Here is a 15,989-nt window from a genome sequence, read left to right as displayed (position 1 = left end):
AAAAAAAAAAAAAAAAAAAAAAAAAAGAAGCTACCTCTGAAAGACAGGGCAGCAGGTATTGTATGTGGGTGATGTTAGAGGCCAGTGGTAAATGCTGTTCAAGTGAGACTGGCATCCGTAGAAGTTCTAGCTTTTTGGACAATAGCTTTGACTTGGTAGCGAGGTGTGATTTCTTACCCTAGGAATGTCAGAGGGCTTTATACTGATCAACCTCCCCATGCCAGCAACATTCATAATGGATAACGGATCAAGGATCAACTGCTAAGCTGCCCTTCACACTGTTCTTATTTATACCATCGTTGCAAAAACTCGAAGCTACAGTATGTCGATGGAACACTCTGTTGTATTATGATTTTAAGAAGCAAAGTTTTTCCTTTCTATATTAATTGCCACTTTAGGAGATATTTCCAAAGCTTAGATATGTAACAAACCACTACAAAACTCAATGACTTAAAACATCACTGATTTATTTAGCTCATAATTCTGCAGCTTGGCAGTTTAGACTGTTTAGCCGAGCAGTTCTTTTGTTCTCAGCTGGTTTCCTCTTGAGTCAACTCTGAATGAGTTAGGTGGCCCTGCTGGGCGTTGGCTGGTTATTGGCCAGGAGGACCTTGGTTCTTGTCCAGAAGATGCCTCTTCCTCTAGAAGTGTAGGCTTGTTCTCACTTCGGTAGCAGAAGCAAGCACCTGGAACTGCACTGAATGCTTTGCATTCTGGTGGCCAAAAGAAACTCCTAGACCTTTGGGGCCGGGGATTTAGCTCAGTGGTTCGGTGGCCTGCCTTGCAAGTGCAAGGACCCGAGTTTAATCCCCGGTACCAAAAAAAAGAGAAATTACTAGACGAGCTGATTTAGGGTTAGGGTTATGCACACACCTCTTGATGTTAGCTGCTACAAAGCTACATTGCAGAGGATGTGAACAGAGGAGGATGGAGAACTAGGGCTATGTTTCCCATCAACCTAACCCAGCTGGGGAAGGAAAGACTCAAGGACGTCCTTAGAACACCATGATATTACCCAGCTTCCTTTTTATCTCAGCCTGTGTCTTTGTGACTTTTATTTTTTAATTTATTTTTGTACTGGGCAAACTCAGGACCTCATGCTTGCTAGGTAGATGTGCCACTGAGCTACATCCCTGGCTCTATTTGTTTTCTCTTTATATTGTTTTTAAAGTTTTGGTTACTGTGTATCATTATTTGAACCCATGCCATACATAAGCTTTGTAAAATTATATTTTGGTTGCTTAATACATTTTATTCAGATAATATCTTCTTTGCAGTGTCAAGTTATATTTTGTCCATGGTTGGAGTATTTTTCCTCATAGAGTTCACCTTGGTTTTGCTTTTTCTATGGATGCACTTAGTATTTGCCAGGAGGGTGTGTGGATGCTTCTCACTGTCCACATATGTGTGTGTGAATGTCCTCTCTAATCACTGTTCCAGTGATTGTCAGGCAGCCAGCAAGTGTGGCTTTGCTGAACTAAGCTAGGATCCTATGCCACCTTCCCACTTGTGCCTGGCTTGAGGCCACTTTAAAACAAGGTGAAATATATGGAAGAGCACAATTCTTAACATGCACTACCTGTAAAGTTGCCCCCATTATTTTTCCTCTTCTGTAGAGCTTTCTTACGGACATCGTATCTTCTAGGGTGCAGAGAACCATCTTCAGTGCCCCTGACCTCTGTACTGTCATTTCCTGGGGTTATGTTTAAATGGAAGATGAAGAAGGGTGACACCAGAGAGGTAGCGATGAGTTAATGACTCCGACTACCTCATAAACCTATCCTTCTACTGTTTCAGCACTGTGTCTACTAAACCGCAGACAGGAAAAGGGACCAAGTCGGTCTCTATCCCAGCAGCAAAATGACTGTGTTTCCCAGAGCAAAGCAATTATTTGCATGGTATGTAACAATTAGAAAACTGGACCCAGCGTGAACTTGGTTTTAGACCTTGTTTCCAGAACTTTCAGGTAGTGAAAATCTGAGGTTTCTCCTCAGGGGGAACTTAATTTTCGTAGAGTTTGTTATCTTTTTCTGAGGTTTTTTATGGGTTGTTGTGACAACTGTGGATAGGCTGCAATGCGGGTTTCTTTTCAGATGCTTTCTCAAACCGAGCCCCAAGTACATGTGATCAATGCATTGCCACTTTTTCTGGGGGGGGTGGGTACCTGTTATTGATCTTGAGAACTTGTACTTGCGAGGCAGGTGGCAGAAGCACTGAGCTAAATCCCTGGCCCTATACTTTTATTAATCAAAAGGATGTAATGAATATACAAGAAAAACTGTAGCTGCTGCAAATAGCAGTTTTTGAAATGCTAAGATCTGCTGCCTCTTTGGCTTGTGTAATATTGTTACAAGATGAATAAATGTACCATTCTATCCTAATTTTTATAATTATATGTATTTCTCAGGCCTCCATTATTACTGTCAAAGTCTGCTCTTGGGAAGCCACAGTTCTAGCAGTTTGTGTTTCTCTCTGGTCCTCTCTCTCGGGCATTGGTGGTCTGGACAGGAGAAGCATGGCTAGCAAGGAGGTGCAGGGACCAGGAAGAGGACTCCACAGTTCTCCAGGCCAGCTTGGAGTAACGGACCACAGGGTTAAGTGGATTATTTGGAGAAGCAGTAGTTGCTTCCAAGATGCAGTTTTTTCTTGCATTGTCTTATCTCTGGCAGACATTTCTGGCTGCTAGTTTAAGATCTAATGGTAAAAATTATAACCTCAGGGAATGCATCTCATTGGAAAGCAACTAGAATTTCTGCTGCAGCGGAAGTACAATTTGCCATTCACTACTTGATTAATACGTCTGTAATCTCATGATAGAGCTTAAATGATGTTCACCCTTTTTCTTTAAACATGACTTGATTTAAACACCTTCTGAGCTCTTTTAGCACCGAAGCTCATTAATTTGGTTTATGGAACAATTGTCTATAGCCTGGTCGTCTCAGTTAAGAGTTTACCTGAATGCATTTTGACAGTATTTAATTAATTTTACTATAGTAATAGTAGTAGTAGTAACAGTAGTGTGTGTGTGCACATGCACGTGTGTGTATTTTCAATTTCCATGTAATTCAGAGACTCCTACTTAGGGAAAATCAGAAACTCATTCTAACTAGGTCAGTGCTCTTAAACTGAGCTCCCTGGGAACATTTTCAGGCTGTTATATAAAGGCGCACTGCTTCTACTAATAATGATACAATAGTAATCTTTTTCCAGTCCATGGAAAAGTAATTTTTGGTCTTTTTCAACCTTTTCATTTAACAGTTGTTTGACTGATAGAAAATAGACAAGGAAAAAGAATAATAATCATGTTTAGTTCATGTGCTTATTTTTTCTTTGGAACATAGTTATGATAATTATATGTACATCACCTAATGTAACTGTGCCTTGTGTTGATCTAGATTTTCTATGAAATTAAGATTTGCCAGTGTTGCTCAGAGAGCACTGTCACCCCCCAAAATTGTGCTATTTGAATGGTTTGAGAACTGCTGTACCTAGCATTTTGTAAAGTACTAGAGGGCAAAGACTTTTGTCATCATCTTCATCACATATGTGACCAGAAGATTTCAGACTTGACTGGAAAGAAACACAAGGAAATTTGAGTTTAATATTTTTGAATTATATTTTGGCGTGTTTTCTGGACAGCATGGCAGAAGGTCAGCATGACAGAGGAATGAAGATTACACATAACTACTGTAAACAATATTGTCAGTTCAGTTCATAGTGTGCATTTGATTAAAAGCCCCCAAAACTCTAGCATTAGGATCCAAATTAGAATTTCTCCCCTTTTAGTTTGACAAGTGAATTTTGAATTGGTGGGATGTGATTCCTGCCCCATAACCATTACAGTCTCAGCTAGTAAATCAGTGAGTAGATTCATAAAGTGGTCATAGTCAGGAGCCTCCAGTCACAGGGCCATCGTGACAGCTTCAGGGAGGACTAGTCTGTGCTCGACAAAGAAGCACACAAAACCTGTGGCTGGGTGTTACTGGTGGGGACTGGAGAAGGGCATGTAAAATGGACTCAGATGGACTTTGACCTTAGCAAGTTTAGTGGAGTTAACAATGAAACAAGTACTGTTCATGAAAATTCCAAAAAAAGAGTATTTCAGCTGGGAAAATCTGGAGGAGTTGGCATGATTTGAGTTAGCAAGTTTTGAATCGGCACAATGGCATGTATGGAGCATTCTGCATCAAGGGAGAAAAAACAGCATCCGAAACACTGGCCCCCACGGGCCTGCTGAATGTCGGAGTGAGTGACTGGAGCGAGCAGCATTTCTTCTTCCAGGGACTTCTCCAGCGTGGTGGATGCGTGGCCCCTGTGTGGTGTGTATGGTGGCAGGCCCATGTTGGGACACAGCGAGACAGCCCTCGTGGAGCTATAGTTCAATAGAGACAGATAAACCGGGGAAAACTTAGGAATATATGAATTCAAAGAATACAGAGTAACTTGGGTACGCAACCATTGAGGGAAAAGAATGTGAGCTAAAACTGGTCGCTGTTAGGAACGGTTCAGCCTTTGGGATATTGACCCTGTTTGAGTCTTTCTCATTGTTGTTATTTCATTTAATTTGGCTAAATTTATTCCCCCTTAGAACACAAGCAGTGAAACTTCTCTCTCCTGTTAGTATTCGCTTTATCCATCGCTGAATCATTTGCCTGTTGTGTTTTCTTGTTTTGCAGAAACCAAAGCTGAAAGATTGGCATCCTCCGGGTGGCTTTATCCTGGGTCTGTGGGCACTCATTATCATGGTCTTTTTTAAAACCTATGGAATCAAGCATATGAAGTTCATTTTCTAGGCTCAAGGATGCCTGAAGAAGAATATATGGAAGAGTTTGACCTTGGATAAAAATTTATGTTCTTACAAATACTTTTACTCTCATGTAAGTTGGAAAAAAGTATAAGGAAATTAAATTTTAATAAACTATTGAGTTTATACCTACCTTAAATAAAAATAATTGTCAATTGCAAGTGCTTATTGGCCACTAAATATATTTCAGGTTTTCATTTTGTGTGTTATAAAGAAATGGAATCAAGAGACCTAGATATAGTGATCGCTTATTTTTGAAAACAGCAATTTCCTCTTATCCTCTTTTCATTTGCAAAAGAAAAAACTTGTGAAAACATTAATTTCTCACTGAAAGACGTAACTTCTGTTGGTAATTTTGTGTATATCCTCCCAATATTTTTATTTATGTACATATTTTCCTCAAAATGGAGACTATGTAGAATATAACATTTTATGACCTGTCTTTCCTGTTATATTATCAACCTTTTCCCTCTCATTGGGTGTTTTTCAAGAATATGTTATAAAGGACTGCAGAGCATCAATGTATTAATATGTAATAATGTATCTGATAGTCTTCTATTGTTTGACCATGTCCTTTGCTTTCAGTGTTTTCTTTTGGTTCATTCTCTAATATATTTTTTATCTTTCTGTCAGTCATCCATGGAATTCTGGCAGCTTTAAGTAGAATAAAGATAAAAAATTGTGTCTTAATTTATGGTACCAACAGTTTCAAGAACTTTATTTGCCGTCAGTTTATTTGGAAAGTGTTAGGTCGTTGAGAATTTCTCGTATCGACTGCTCAGAGAAGCTCACAGTGTTATTTTTTGTTTCCAACCATTCTCTGATCCGCTAGAATTGATCACTTCCTCTTCAGTTTTCACCTTGAGAGTGAAAGAGAGCTGATAAGGACTTTATTGCATTCTGTTTAAGATACATCTTACCCACGGGCTGCACCTATACTTTCCCTGAGCACAGTCCCAGAAAGTGGATGACCTGCGTGGCGTGGCCTTCCTGTGGGGCTGAGGAATCATACAAGGCAGTAAGCATGCTCCTAGTCTTTGATAACGTGCAAGACCTTACATCCTTGTCACGGCTTGTTTTAGCCTACCATCCATCTTCCGGTCTTTCTCATGACTGGAAATAGTATTGAGATTGTTCTTTGTGATCAATCCAGGAATTGCTTCTTTTTGGATGTTTATGTTTAAGTTAGGAAAATGCCTGTGAATTCAGTATTCATGTCTCAGAGGACACCCTCATGAATTTATCCAAAACACATGTATTCATTTTTTTTCATTGCAAAGATCTGTTTTATGATTGCAGGTAACATTAAGAAGTTAACTCTCTACAATAAAACCTCTTGATGTTACTATCCCTCAGGATTTACTTATCTTTATCACTCAAAACATTATCCTTTAGTTATATGCAAAATCGTCAAACTTTCACAGGCAAAGTGGACTTGTGTTACCTCCCCAGCTAAAACTAATGACTGAGGGTTTTGGCCAGCTCTGAGTCTTTATTTTAATTGATCTTTCTATTGGTGCACAGTGTAAATGAAGAAGCAAATTTTATGTAGTACCTGGAAAGGAGGGAAAACAATGTGAAATTTGAGTAGCCTTACACAGTAGTGCTAAGAGACAAAGAAGTTTGACCCTGTCACCCTCCAGATACTTGCACAAGGTCATGAACACGATGGTGGGGTGGAGCTATTTAGAGTGGCAGCGGAATTATGATTGTTCCCGTGCCAAAGTAATTTAGTTTGAATATAATGAAACACATGTACCCTGATGGTAAAGACGACTGCAGTGTAAAAAGATCCCTCTTCTGAGGTTGCAGAAGGTGCCCTTCTTAGTTAAAGCCAAACTGGGAAAAGTAATACTGGATGTAATGTACAGGATTAATTTTGCCTAGACAGAGTTTCAGAGCGCAATTATTTTTTCCTTCACTATTGAATTTTCAGAATATAGTTAAAGCAAAAAGCTGAAAATCTGTTACATATGTTAGCTTCTAACCATAATCTTTTTTACAGAAAGTATATTCTGCCTCAATAATAAGTAAACCTTCTGCATGTATAAATGAATATATTTAGAAAATCTTTAAGTACAATTAAATGGCCCAGACTTTTGACAATAACATGAAAGCGCATTCTGTTTGAGTCACAAGGGGCTGAAACAATGTAAAAGTATTTTATTTTTGTTTTTTCTCATGGTGGTATGGTGAGAATGAGATGAGGTAATGTTGTAACTAAACATTTTGGAAATTGGAAGTATATGGTGGCATTATTCTTTCTTCTGCCTAGGAAAATACCAACGGGGAGTTAATGGTGACAGTGTCCCTCTGCTGTTGCACGCAGTTACTTTTTTAAACTACTCAGTGTGATTCTTGTTCTCTTTGGTCTTCTTGTTCCCCTCCCCCAGGGTCCTTCAGGGAGAAGGGATGGAGATAAGTGGATCCCAGCAGACATTTCTGACATCGCAGGGAGGGCCAGGGTATAATGATGCCATCCTGCGAAGGTAGCCCGGGTGAGAGAAAGAAACCAAATGATGTGGGTTTCAAAATTACAAAAGACACAGATGTGCAGTTCATGAAAGGAAAAATGGATTTGAGATATGAAACTGATTGAATCGGATCAGAAAAATTAGAATTAAGTGAAAAAAACAGTGCCTGCATGTATGGTTTCCATTTTTCTGTATTCTCAGCTAGTCAAAAGTGATGACTCCCATAACAAGCATAACTCAAGTTGTTCCTGCTTACGGAGTATTTTCTCCGGTGGTATACGCTGATAGCATTTCTTCTATTATGTATGTTATAGAGCAGAGTTACAGTTATTGTGGGAGTCATCATTTGAAATTTTGACTCATGAATCTTTACAACAAATGTTGCTTGAACACAGAACCTTTTTCAGTTGATTTTACCAAAATCAAGCCCATCATAGCAGATGATGTTTTAACTTGTGAAAGAAATATTTTATAAACATACACAAGGTATAGCTGTGAAATGATGAGATCAGTGTCCATTTTTGTTGGATAGCATCAGCCTCATTACTTCATTGCTACATTTCAAACCCAAGGACACTTACCACAAATAAAGTGGTGTCCAGCACTGTGGTTCTGCTGCTGACTGCCCTCTGTCCTCGGGTACCTGCTGCTTAAGCAGGAAGGTCTTTCAGTCTGTGGACGTTACACACAGGTGGTAATTAGGCATTTTGCAGAAATTTTACTGTTTTGTAAGTGTTACAAAATATTTTGTCTTAACTGTGTGCACTATAGAATAATGAGATTGATACCAATGAAAGTGTAACTCAGAAACTGGTAATTAAAATTTTACTTATTCCCACCATGGGCTGTTGGTTCTTTCATTCTTGTCTCACCAGTGTTGCTTGCTCTCTCAGCAGCTCGAGAAGACTTCACATTTGCTGGAGGTACACCCTGTCCTATGTTGACCATGCAGGAGTGATCTTCTGAAGGTGGGAATGCCAGCTCTGGCTGTGCCACAGTTTTAGCGACAGCACATGAGTAATGTAGTACACTTTCATAGCAGTCGTAAGTAAGGTCTAAGGTAGACAGCATACCACACAGTGCCACCTAACTACGAAAGTCAGAGATTTGTTCTTTGCTGAGCAGGACTCTGCTTGTCTTGTTTTTAGTCTCCACTCAGCTCAGGGACTGCTTACTCTTCAGAGAAACATCAGCTTTAGCCAGGCATGGAGTGTGCACCTGGAGTCCCACTGCCTGGGAGCCTGCAGCAGGAGTGTCACTTGGGCCGCATAGCGAGAATCCTCTTAAAAAAGGAAAAGAACATTAGCTCGGTAATTTTCTTTCCATATCCTTTTAGCCCTATCCAGTTTCAGTCTGGAGACTCTTGCCTGTTTCTGTTTGTTGGTCTTATTTTCCTATTTTAGGTAGGTTGAGGTTTTCCTAGTTTTCCTCAGTGTCCTGTCTCTCCATGTTGTAAACACATCTGGCATGTGTCCTCTCTCCCAGCTCCTAGGTATGAGGACAATAATCTAGTACTTCAGGGCAGTGGACACTGCATTGCCAGAAGAAATCTCTTTCCCCAACTCTGTGTTCGGACATTTTAGTCTCTAATAAAAACTCAGCTAGAACAAGTGTAGGCCAAGAGAGGAATTTTCTGGAGGGATCCTAAATTATCACATACCTGAATTCTCCTTTTCCTACTTTAATTCTTCCTGGAAACTGGCTTTTGCACATGACTGATAACTGTAAAACTCCATATCCTGTGCTTCTATTACAAGAGAGTGCAAAATTACTCTTATTTAATACCAATTCTAAAAGTTCTGTGAAAAGATTGATTGATTTTATATACATATTATGGTTTAAATCTAAAATACTCCCTAAAGTCCAGATGATAGGCTTTTGGGAAGTGATTGGCTCATGAGCACATAAACCTAATCTATAGATTAAGTCAGTGTTGAGTTTGTAGCTGAACAGGTTCTTGGAGGTGAAGCCTAGGTGAAAGGAGTAGGTAATGAAGGTGTGACCCTGGAGGCCATATCTTTACATTGGTCCCTTGTCTGCTTTCTCACCCTCTGTGCTTCCTGATGTCCATGCAGTGAGCAGCTTTGCTGTACTGTGCCCTCTCCACCATAATGTTTTGCCTCACTTCTGGCCAAAAGGAAAGGAGCCAGCTAAGCATGGACTGAAACCCCCCAAACCATGAGCCGAAATAAACCTTTCCTTCTTTATTTGTTTAGGGTTAGGTGTTTTGTCACAAGGACAAAAAGCTGACCAACAGAAAACTGATTTCAGGAGTGGGGTTGTTGTGACCATACCTGACTCTGTGGTTCAGAAGCCTTTGGAACTGATGGGAGTTTGGAAAGATTTGGAGACGTGGATCAGACAAGCCCTGTAATGCTGCAAGGGGAATTTAATGGGCCATTCTGCTGGGAGCCCAGAAGACCTAAATGCTTATAGGAATGTGGAGAGTAAAGACTGTCCATGAGATTTCACATAGGAACAAGGGTTCTTCTGGGAATTAGACTAGAGGCTGCTCATGTTACCTTCTGGCAAAGATTTTTTCTAAATTTTGTTCATGCCTTGAGCCTTTGTGGGAGGCTGAGTTTAAAGATGTCACACTAATCTAGTGGAGGAAGTTTCAAGAGAGCACAGTAGTCAGGCTGTGGCATGAGTATTTCTGGTGCTTTAGCCAGATTTACAATGAGAACTGGGGACAAAGAACAGAGGAGAAAGATTTTAAGAACTTACAGTTTGGCTAGAAAAGAAGTCCATGTAAAGTTTTGGCAAAGAAAGTGTGATGGCTAAAGAAATTAGCAACAGCTGGGTGTGGTGCCACATGCTTGTAATCCCAGCACTTGGAAGGCTGAAGCAGAAACATCTCTGGGAGTTTGAGGCCATCTTGGGCTACATAGCATGACCCTGTCTCAAAAAACTAACCAAACAAAAATTAGCACCATTAAAAAATGAAGCCGGATTCTTTACACTGGGACAGTAAAAAAGATGCCTTAAGGGCATCTCAGGAATTGGCCAGACCTCATCTATCACAGGCTTAAGCGATAAAAGTGTAAGCTCCTGTACTGAGCCTGTATTTACAACCCTCAGGAGGCTGAGGTAGGAGGATTGGTAAAAGTTCAAAGCTAGCTTGAACTACATAGCAACACCATGTCACACATACACATGTGTGCATGATCTGTAAACTCCTTTAAGAGCCTTTGCCTTGAGAAAAGACCAAAGATGTGGAGGGCTATTCCCACAGGGTTGTCTAGGAAGTCTTTTGATGAAATAGTAGCCTGGATTCCTTTCACTGTGCTTAGCCATTCAGATACTCAGAGGCCTCTGTAGCCAAGGTCCAAGTGGGCTCAGCTCCTGCTTCCACTAGCAGCAGAACTTGATGTTGCTCACATGGTGCTGGTTTTATAGGCATGCAGAATGTGAGTTATAAGGTCATGAAAGTTTTCACTGAGATTTCAAAGGAAGTCCTAGAAGGCCAGACAATATGTAACAGGGCTGGTGTCCCTGAGGCCAGCCCCTGAGAAAGTGATACATGAAACCGAGTGAAACTGAAGCTGGGTGGAGAGCCCAGGAAGTTAGAGATACCCAGAATATGAAATATCAGTTAAAGGAGCCACAGGCAGGGAGAAAAGTCCACCCAAGAGAGATGTGTGTGGGCTGCTGTGAGCATGGCCACAGGGGATGGAAATCCCATCATCCTATCACTTGTCCTGGATTCCTGATACGGAGCTATTGTATGGGATTTAATATTTGCCCTATAAATTTCAGGCTTATTTGCTTTATATCCCTCCTTCCTGTGCCCCTGTTCCTCCCTTTTGGAATGGAAGTTTTTACCCTGTGCCATTGTATCTTGGGACTGTGTAACTTGTTTTTAATTTTTACAGGGGCTGACAGCTAAGAGTTGCCTTAGGGTTCAGAGGAGATTTTAGATTTGGACTTTTAAGCAATGTTAAAAGTGTTAAGACTTTGGTAATTCTTGGAGATGAATTAGATGCATTTCACATAATGAGGTATACATGACCCTTTGGGGACCAGGTGTGGAATGTTAACAGTGTGAATCTAAAATGTTCCTCCAAAGCCAGCTGTTGGCCTATTTGGGATAGGAAAAATATAGCTCCTGACCTGGTAGATGTCAAATGTACTGAGTTCATGGTCTCACAACATTGAGGAATAAAATTATAAACCAAAGGAGGAAGTTAGGAGAATTTTATTGGGAATAAGGAAAGAAGACTAGCTCCTGGGTTTCCAGGTGGGTGGCCACCAAGCCCTTTTGTCAGTGGCCAAAAGCGATGGAGCCAGCCAACCATGGACTGAAACCTCTGAAACCATAAGCCCAAATAAACCTTTCCTCCTTTATTTATATCAGGTATTTTGCCACAGTGATAAAATGCTGATTACTATGACAGGAGTTCACCTAGCTAGAGGAATGGTGGACACCTAAAGTAGAATACCTGTTAAGGCTCTTTGCAGAGAAGGGCAGTATCATAAGAGCTAGGCTGTCACCCTTATTTCTACTAACTTGGCATTTAATGAATGGCCCTGCAGATCACAGTACCTAAAACATCGCCCTGGAACTCCATAACAATCAGAATGTGAGGCCCCATCTCAGACCTCCTGAACCTGAATCTGCATTTTACAAGATCTCCAGGTGTTGTATGCACTTGAAAGCAGAAGTAGTATTCTTTTATATCTTCCTAAACAACTTATTTTATCTCCTACAAAGAGACTGTAAATAGTACTGGCACTCACTTGTAAAGCAAATAGCCATGGTAGCACATTTGTTTAGGTTAATCAATTCTGACAGTAATACCGACTTCTACTCTGACCTTTTAAGACTGCATCACTCTCATCCCTGCCTTTTCAAAATGTAATAAATGCTTAAAGCAGGCATCTAATTAGCATTTACTGTGTGGAATCCCAACTTCCCTCCCTTTGAAATGGGCTGGCCTTAGTGACTAAATTCTAATAAATAGAATGTAACAAAATGATACCACGTGATTTCAGAGACTTGGCCGTAGTGCCTACCTTGCTCATTCTCATGACACTTGCTCTTAGAAGCCAGGCGCCATCCCTTGAAGAAACGCAAGCCACGTGTTCACTCTGGAGGGCAGTGCAGGCCAGAAGTCTCAGCCAAATGCCAACGTCCACCTGCAGGGATGTGAGGGACAGAGCCCACTGTGTTGATCCCCAGGACCCTGACATCATAATAATTAAAAAATGTATTGTTTTAGAGTAGCTGTCGTACAGCAATAGTTGCTGAGACACAGTGTTAATGTATTGCTCACTAGTAGACAAATATGAGGGGTGCAAAAGTATGATTTGTTCTTAAAGAGTAACACATTGATTCCAGAAGGGCACATGAAAAACTACCTAGCAGAAAATGACAGGTACCATTTAAGAGATGAATTTAAAGAGAAACTTGTAACTTTAGTTGCTATATAGACACATTATTGTTTTAGTTATTGTCAACTAAAGGGGCAGAGCACTCCAAAGAGGAAGTGACATTTGACTGAGTCATGATTTAGATAGATTAGATTTCTGTTCCTTTCCCTTTTCCATTTACCACTATTGCTCTTTCAAAATTGTATATTTTCTTGTCTTCCTTTCTACCAGTTCATTTCTTTCTATCATAAGGCTTCATTTTGTAACATGAAAATTAAGTTGGGAGAATCTAGCCAGTTCAACTTCCTGTCCTACCTTCTATGAATTTTCTCCCTTTCCACTTCTACAGACTCAGAGATTGAGATAGATGATAGATATATGTCCACTTTGAGTTGTTGGTCCACAATCCCTTCTTCTTCTTCTTCTTCTTCTTTTTTTTTTTTTTTTGGTACTAGGGATTGAATTTGGGTTCTTGTGCTTGCAAGGTTGGTGGCAGAACCACTGAGCTAAATCCCCAGCCCTCTACTTTTGGCATCTTGCTTACTTATCATCTTTCGTCTCTTCCTTCCATTTCTTTGTGCAGAGAAGTGCTTTCACTTACATTTTATACATAAGATGTTCAGGTCTTCCCCATCTTAAAAATTCCCAAAAATCGTATGTTCTACTTTAAGTGCTTTGCAGAGGGTTTGTCTACATTATTTTCAAGCTATTATTTTTGAATGATTGGGCTTCACTCACTGACTTGGCTTCCTTGTTTTGTACCTTAAGAACCCTTTGTCATCTGGCCTTAGCCTGCCCCTACCATTCCTGACGCTGTTCTCTTAACTGCTATCAGAGACCTCCTCATTGCCAAATCCAGTGGGATCTTCTCCTGCATCCTTATAATTTCTCCCTAACAAATCCCACTTTTAGAAATGTTTCTGCCTCTGCCCTCACAATACGGCCCCCTTCCCAGGGTTCCTACACATAGCTGCTCCTCTTCAGTCTGTTCGAAGTGCTTCTCTTCGGCAGCCCACTCTGGGTGTTCTGCAGTGTTCTCTCCCAAGCTTGTGCAATTCTCTGCTGCGTGGATATTTATCCCCATCTGTGTTGTCCACTCTCACCTCATTGATAGCCTATTTCTATATCCAGGTATCTGTGCTGGTGCCAGAAGAACCCCCCTCTGAAACTTGAAAGCCCCCCAGAAATCTCAAACCCACCATACCCCAGACTGAACTTATCTTTTCTCTTGTGGCTCAGCTCTTCTCTATTTTCTATTCCAAATGCTCTTTGTTGATCATGGATTGTGGAATATCTGCCCCATTTAATGCTCACCAGAGAGCATTCACAGAGATAGAGGTTCTTTCCAGAGGAACAAAATGGTGTCCTCAGTAGGTGTCACCCCAGCCACCACAGTGCTTGCTCAGTGGGCTCATGTGGAAAGCAGTTGCGGTGGCAGGGATGGAGAGCATGCATGGATTTAGCTGCCCAGATGTTTCCTTGCCAGCTTTGTCCTGGCTAATGCTGCTGCTCAGTTCCTAATCTGCCACCCACAGAGACCTCCACTGAAACTCTGCCACCATTCTGTTGGTGCCTCCATTCTCCAAGTGGCCAGTCAGCCAACTTGTGGTAGGTTGATTATATTGGTCTCTTTCATCACAAAATGGACAAAAATCCATCCTCACTTAAATAAGCATGTTCTGGGTGTGGGTTTGCAGTCCCTGGTTTAAGGTATCTATCAACATCATCTCTGGAGTCAGAGAGATCTTTCTCCCCATCATGGCATTCTGTTTAGCACTCACTCTGATCAACGAAGTAATTTCACAGCACCAGAAGTGCAGCGATGAACTTGAGCCTGTGGAATTACCCAGGTGTACCATTTACCTCAGAACCCAGAAGTGGCTGGCCTAGTTGGACTGGTTTATGAATATTCAGTAATGCCAGCAGTTGGGATACAATGCTGTGAAAGGAGACAGTTCTGTTTTACGGAGTGTAAGATGTGTGGGCTTAGCATCAAAGAGGCCATTTCCCCATAGCTAGATAGTTCTAGGAACATAGCATAGTTCTAGGAATAGGAAGTGAGTGCATTCTCTCCCTGCTGCATCCAATAAGCCAGTCACAGAGTGTTTGCTTTGCTAACTTAAAGTCAGTTCCCATGGAGGAATGCCTTCATCAAGGGTCACAGTAGTGATTCACTGAATTGGAAGAGATGACTGCTAGTTGCTCATTTGAGGTTGTTCTTATGGTTAAACCTATAGGCCCCAAATAAGGAGTTACTGTACCGGCTGGAGTGATTGACTCCAGCAATCAAAGATAAATTGAGTTGCTGCTACACATTGAAGACAAGGGGGATTATGTGGAATCCAGGGGGTATTCTGGAGTATCCTTTAGCAGTTCTATGACTAATGGCTAAAATTAGTTTAAAACTTGAAGCTGGGTGTGGTGGCATGGACCCCAGCACTCAGGAAGTTGTGGTAGGAGCATTGCAGCTTTCTGGGCCAGCTGAACAACTTAGTGAAACCCTACCTCAGATAGATAGATAAATAGATCAATTGATCCGTGGATATAGTTCAGTGTGAGGCCCTGGGTTCAATCCCCCGTACGGCAAAAATAAAAAACAAAACCAAAAACACAACAAACCCCAACAACCAAAAAAGGGCAGGACAATTGAGGACTCATCCTTCTAAGCAGAGGCTTATATCTCATCTACATTCAGAATTACCCAAATGAGCTCTGGCCAATGGAGAGGGAAATAAGAGGCAGAGCTGTCAGCTATGATCTTGAAGTAGATACTGAAATGAGGACTGTGGTAGCTTTGCATGTCTTCTTTGCCTGCTATATATTTATGAGTATATGCTATACTTTTTTTCATTGTTATTTATTAAATTTGTCATTAGTATATGTTTATGGTACATGATAAATACATTCAGTGTGGGGAACTGGTACATACACATAATGCCTCTTGGTCCTTCTTATGTCCCTTTTCTCTCTCCCTGTCATCTCCTTCCATCCCTAGATCCCCTTCTCATCTTCACAAAGTCTACCTCCCTGTTTCCTATCATCCTTCTTTTATTTTGCTCTTCAAATTATTTATACTTTGGGTTTCTCACACAAAAGAAGTGATGTGATATTTAAATTTCTGTGTCTCATTTATTTCACTTAAGATTATGGACTCAAGGAGCATCCATTTTCCTACAGATGATTCTACTTGATCCTTCTCTGGGGCAGAGCAGTACTCCACTGTGTATAAATACCACATTTTCTTTATTTAGTCATCTGTTAGTGAGCATATAGGCCTCTTCCAGGATTTAGCTATTATGCGTTATGCTGCTATGCACATGGGTATATACACATCACTG

General features: G+C 40.8%; 1 protein-coding gene across 1 annotated transcript in view; it reads left to right on the top strand.

Moving 5' to 3' along the window:
- Positions 1 to 7,749, top strand: part of Pigk (phosphatidylinositol glycan anchor biosynthesis class K) — an 87,970-nt gene extending 80,221 nt beyond the window's left edge. Inside the window, exon 11 of the mRNA XM_033758282.1 lies at positions 4,677 to 7,749. Coding sequence (XP_033614173.1) covers positions 4,677 to 4,793 — 117 coding nt within the window. The 3' untranslated portion in view covers positions 4,794 to 7,749. The remainder of the gene's footprint in view (positions 1 to 4,676) is intronic.
- Positions 7,750 to 15,989: the final 8,240 nt, after the last annotated feature.

This window comes from Fukomys damarensis, unplaced genomic scaffold (assembly GCF_012274545.1).
Source record: "Fukomys damarensis isolate Sample0158 unplaced genomic scaffold, DMR_v1.0_HiC HiC_scaffold_33, whole genome shotgun sequence".
NCBI classification, from domain to species: domain Eukaryota; kingdom Metazoa; phylum Chordata; class Mammalia; order Rodentia; family Bathyergidae; genus Fukomys; species Fukomys damarensis.
The sequence above is the reverse complement of the archived record's forward strand: the minus strand, read 5'-3'. Positions and strand labels throughout refer to the sequence as shown.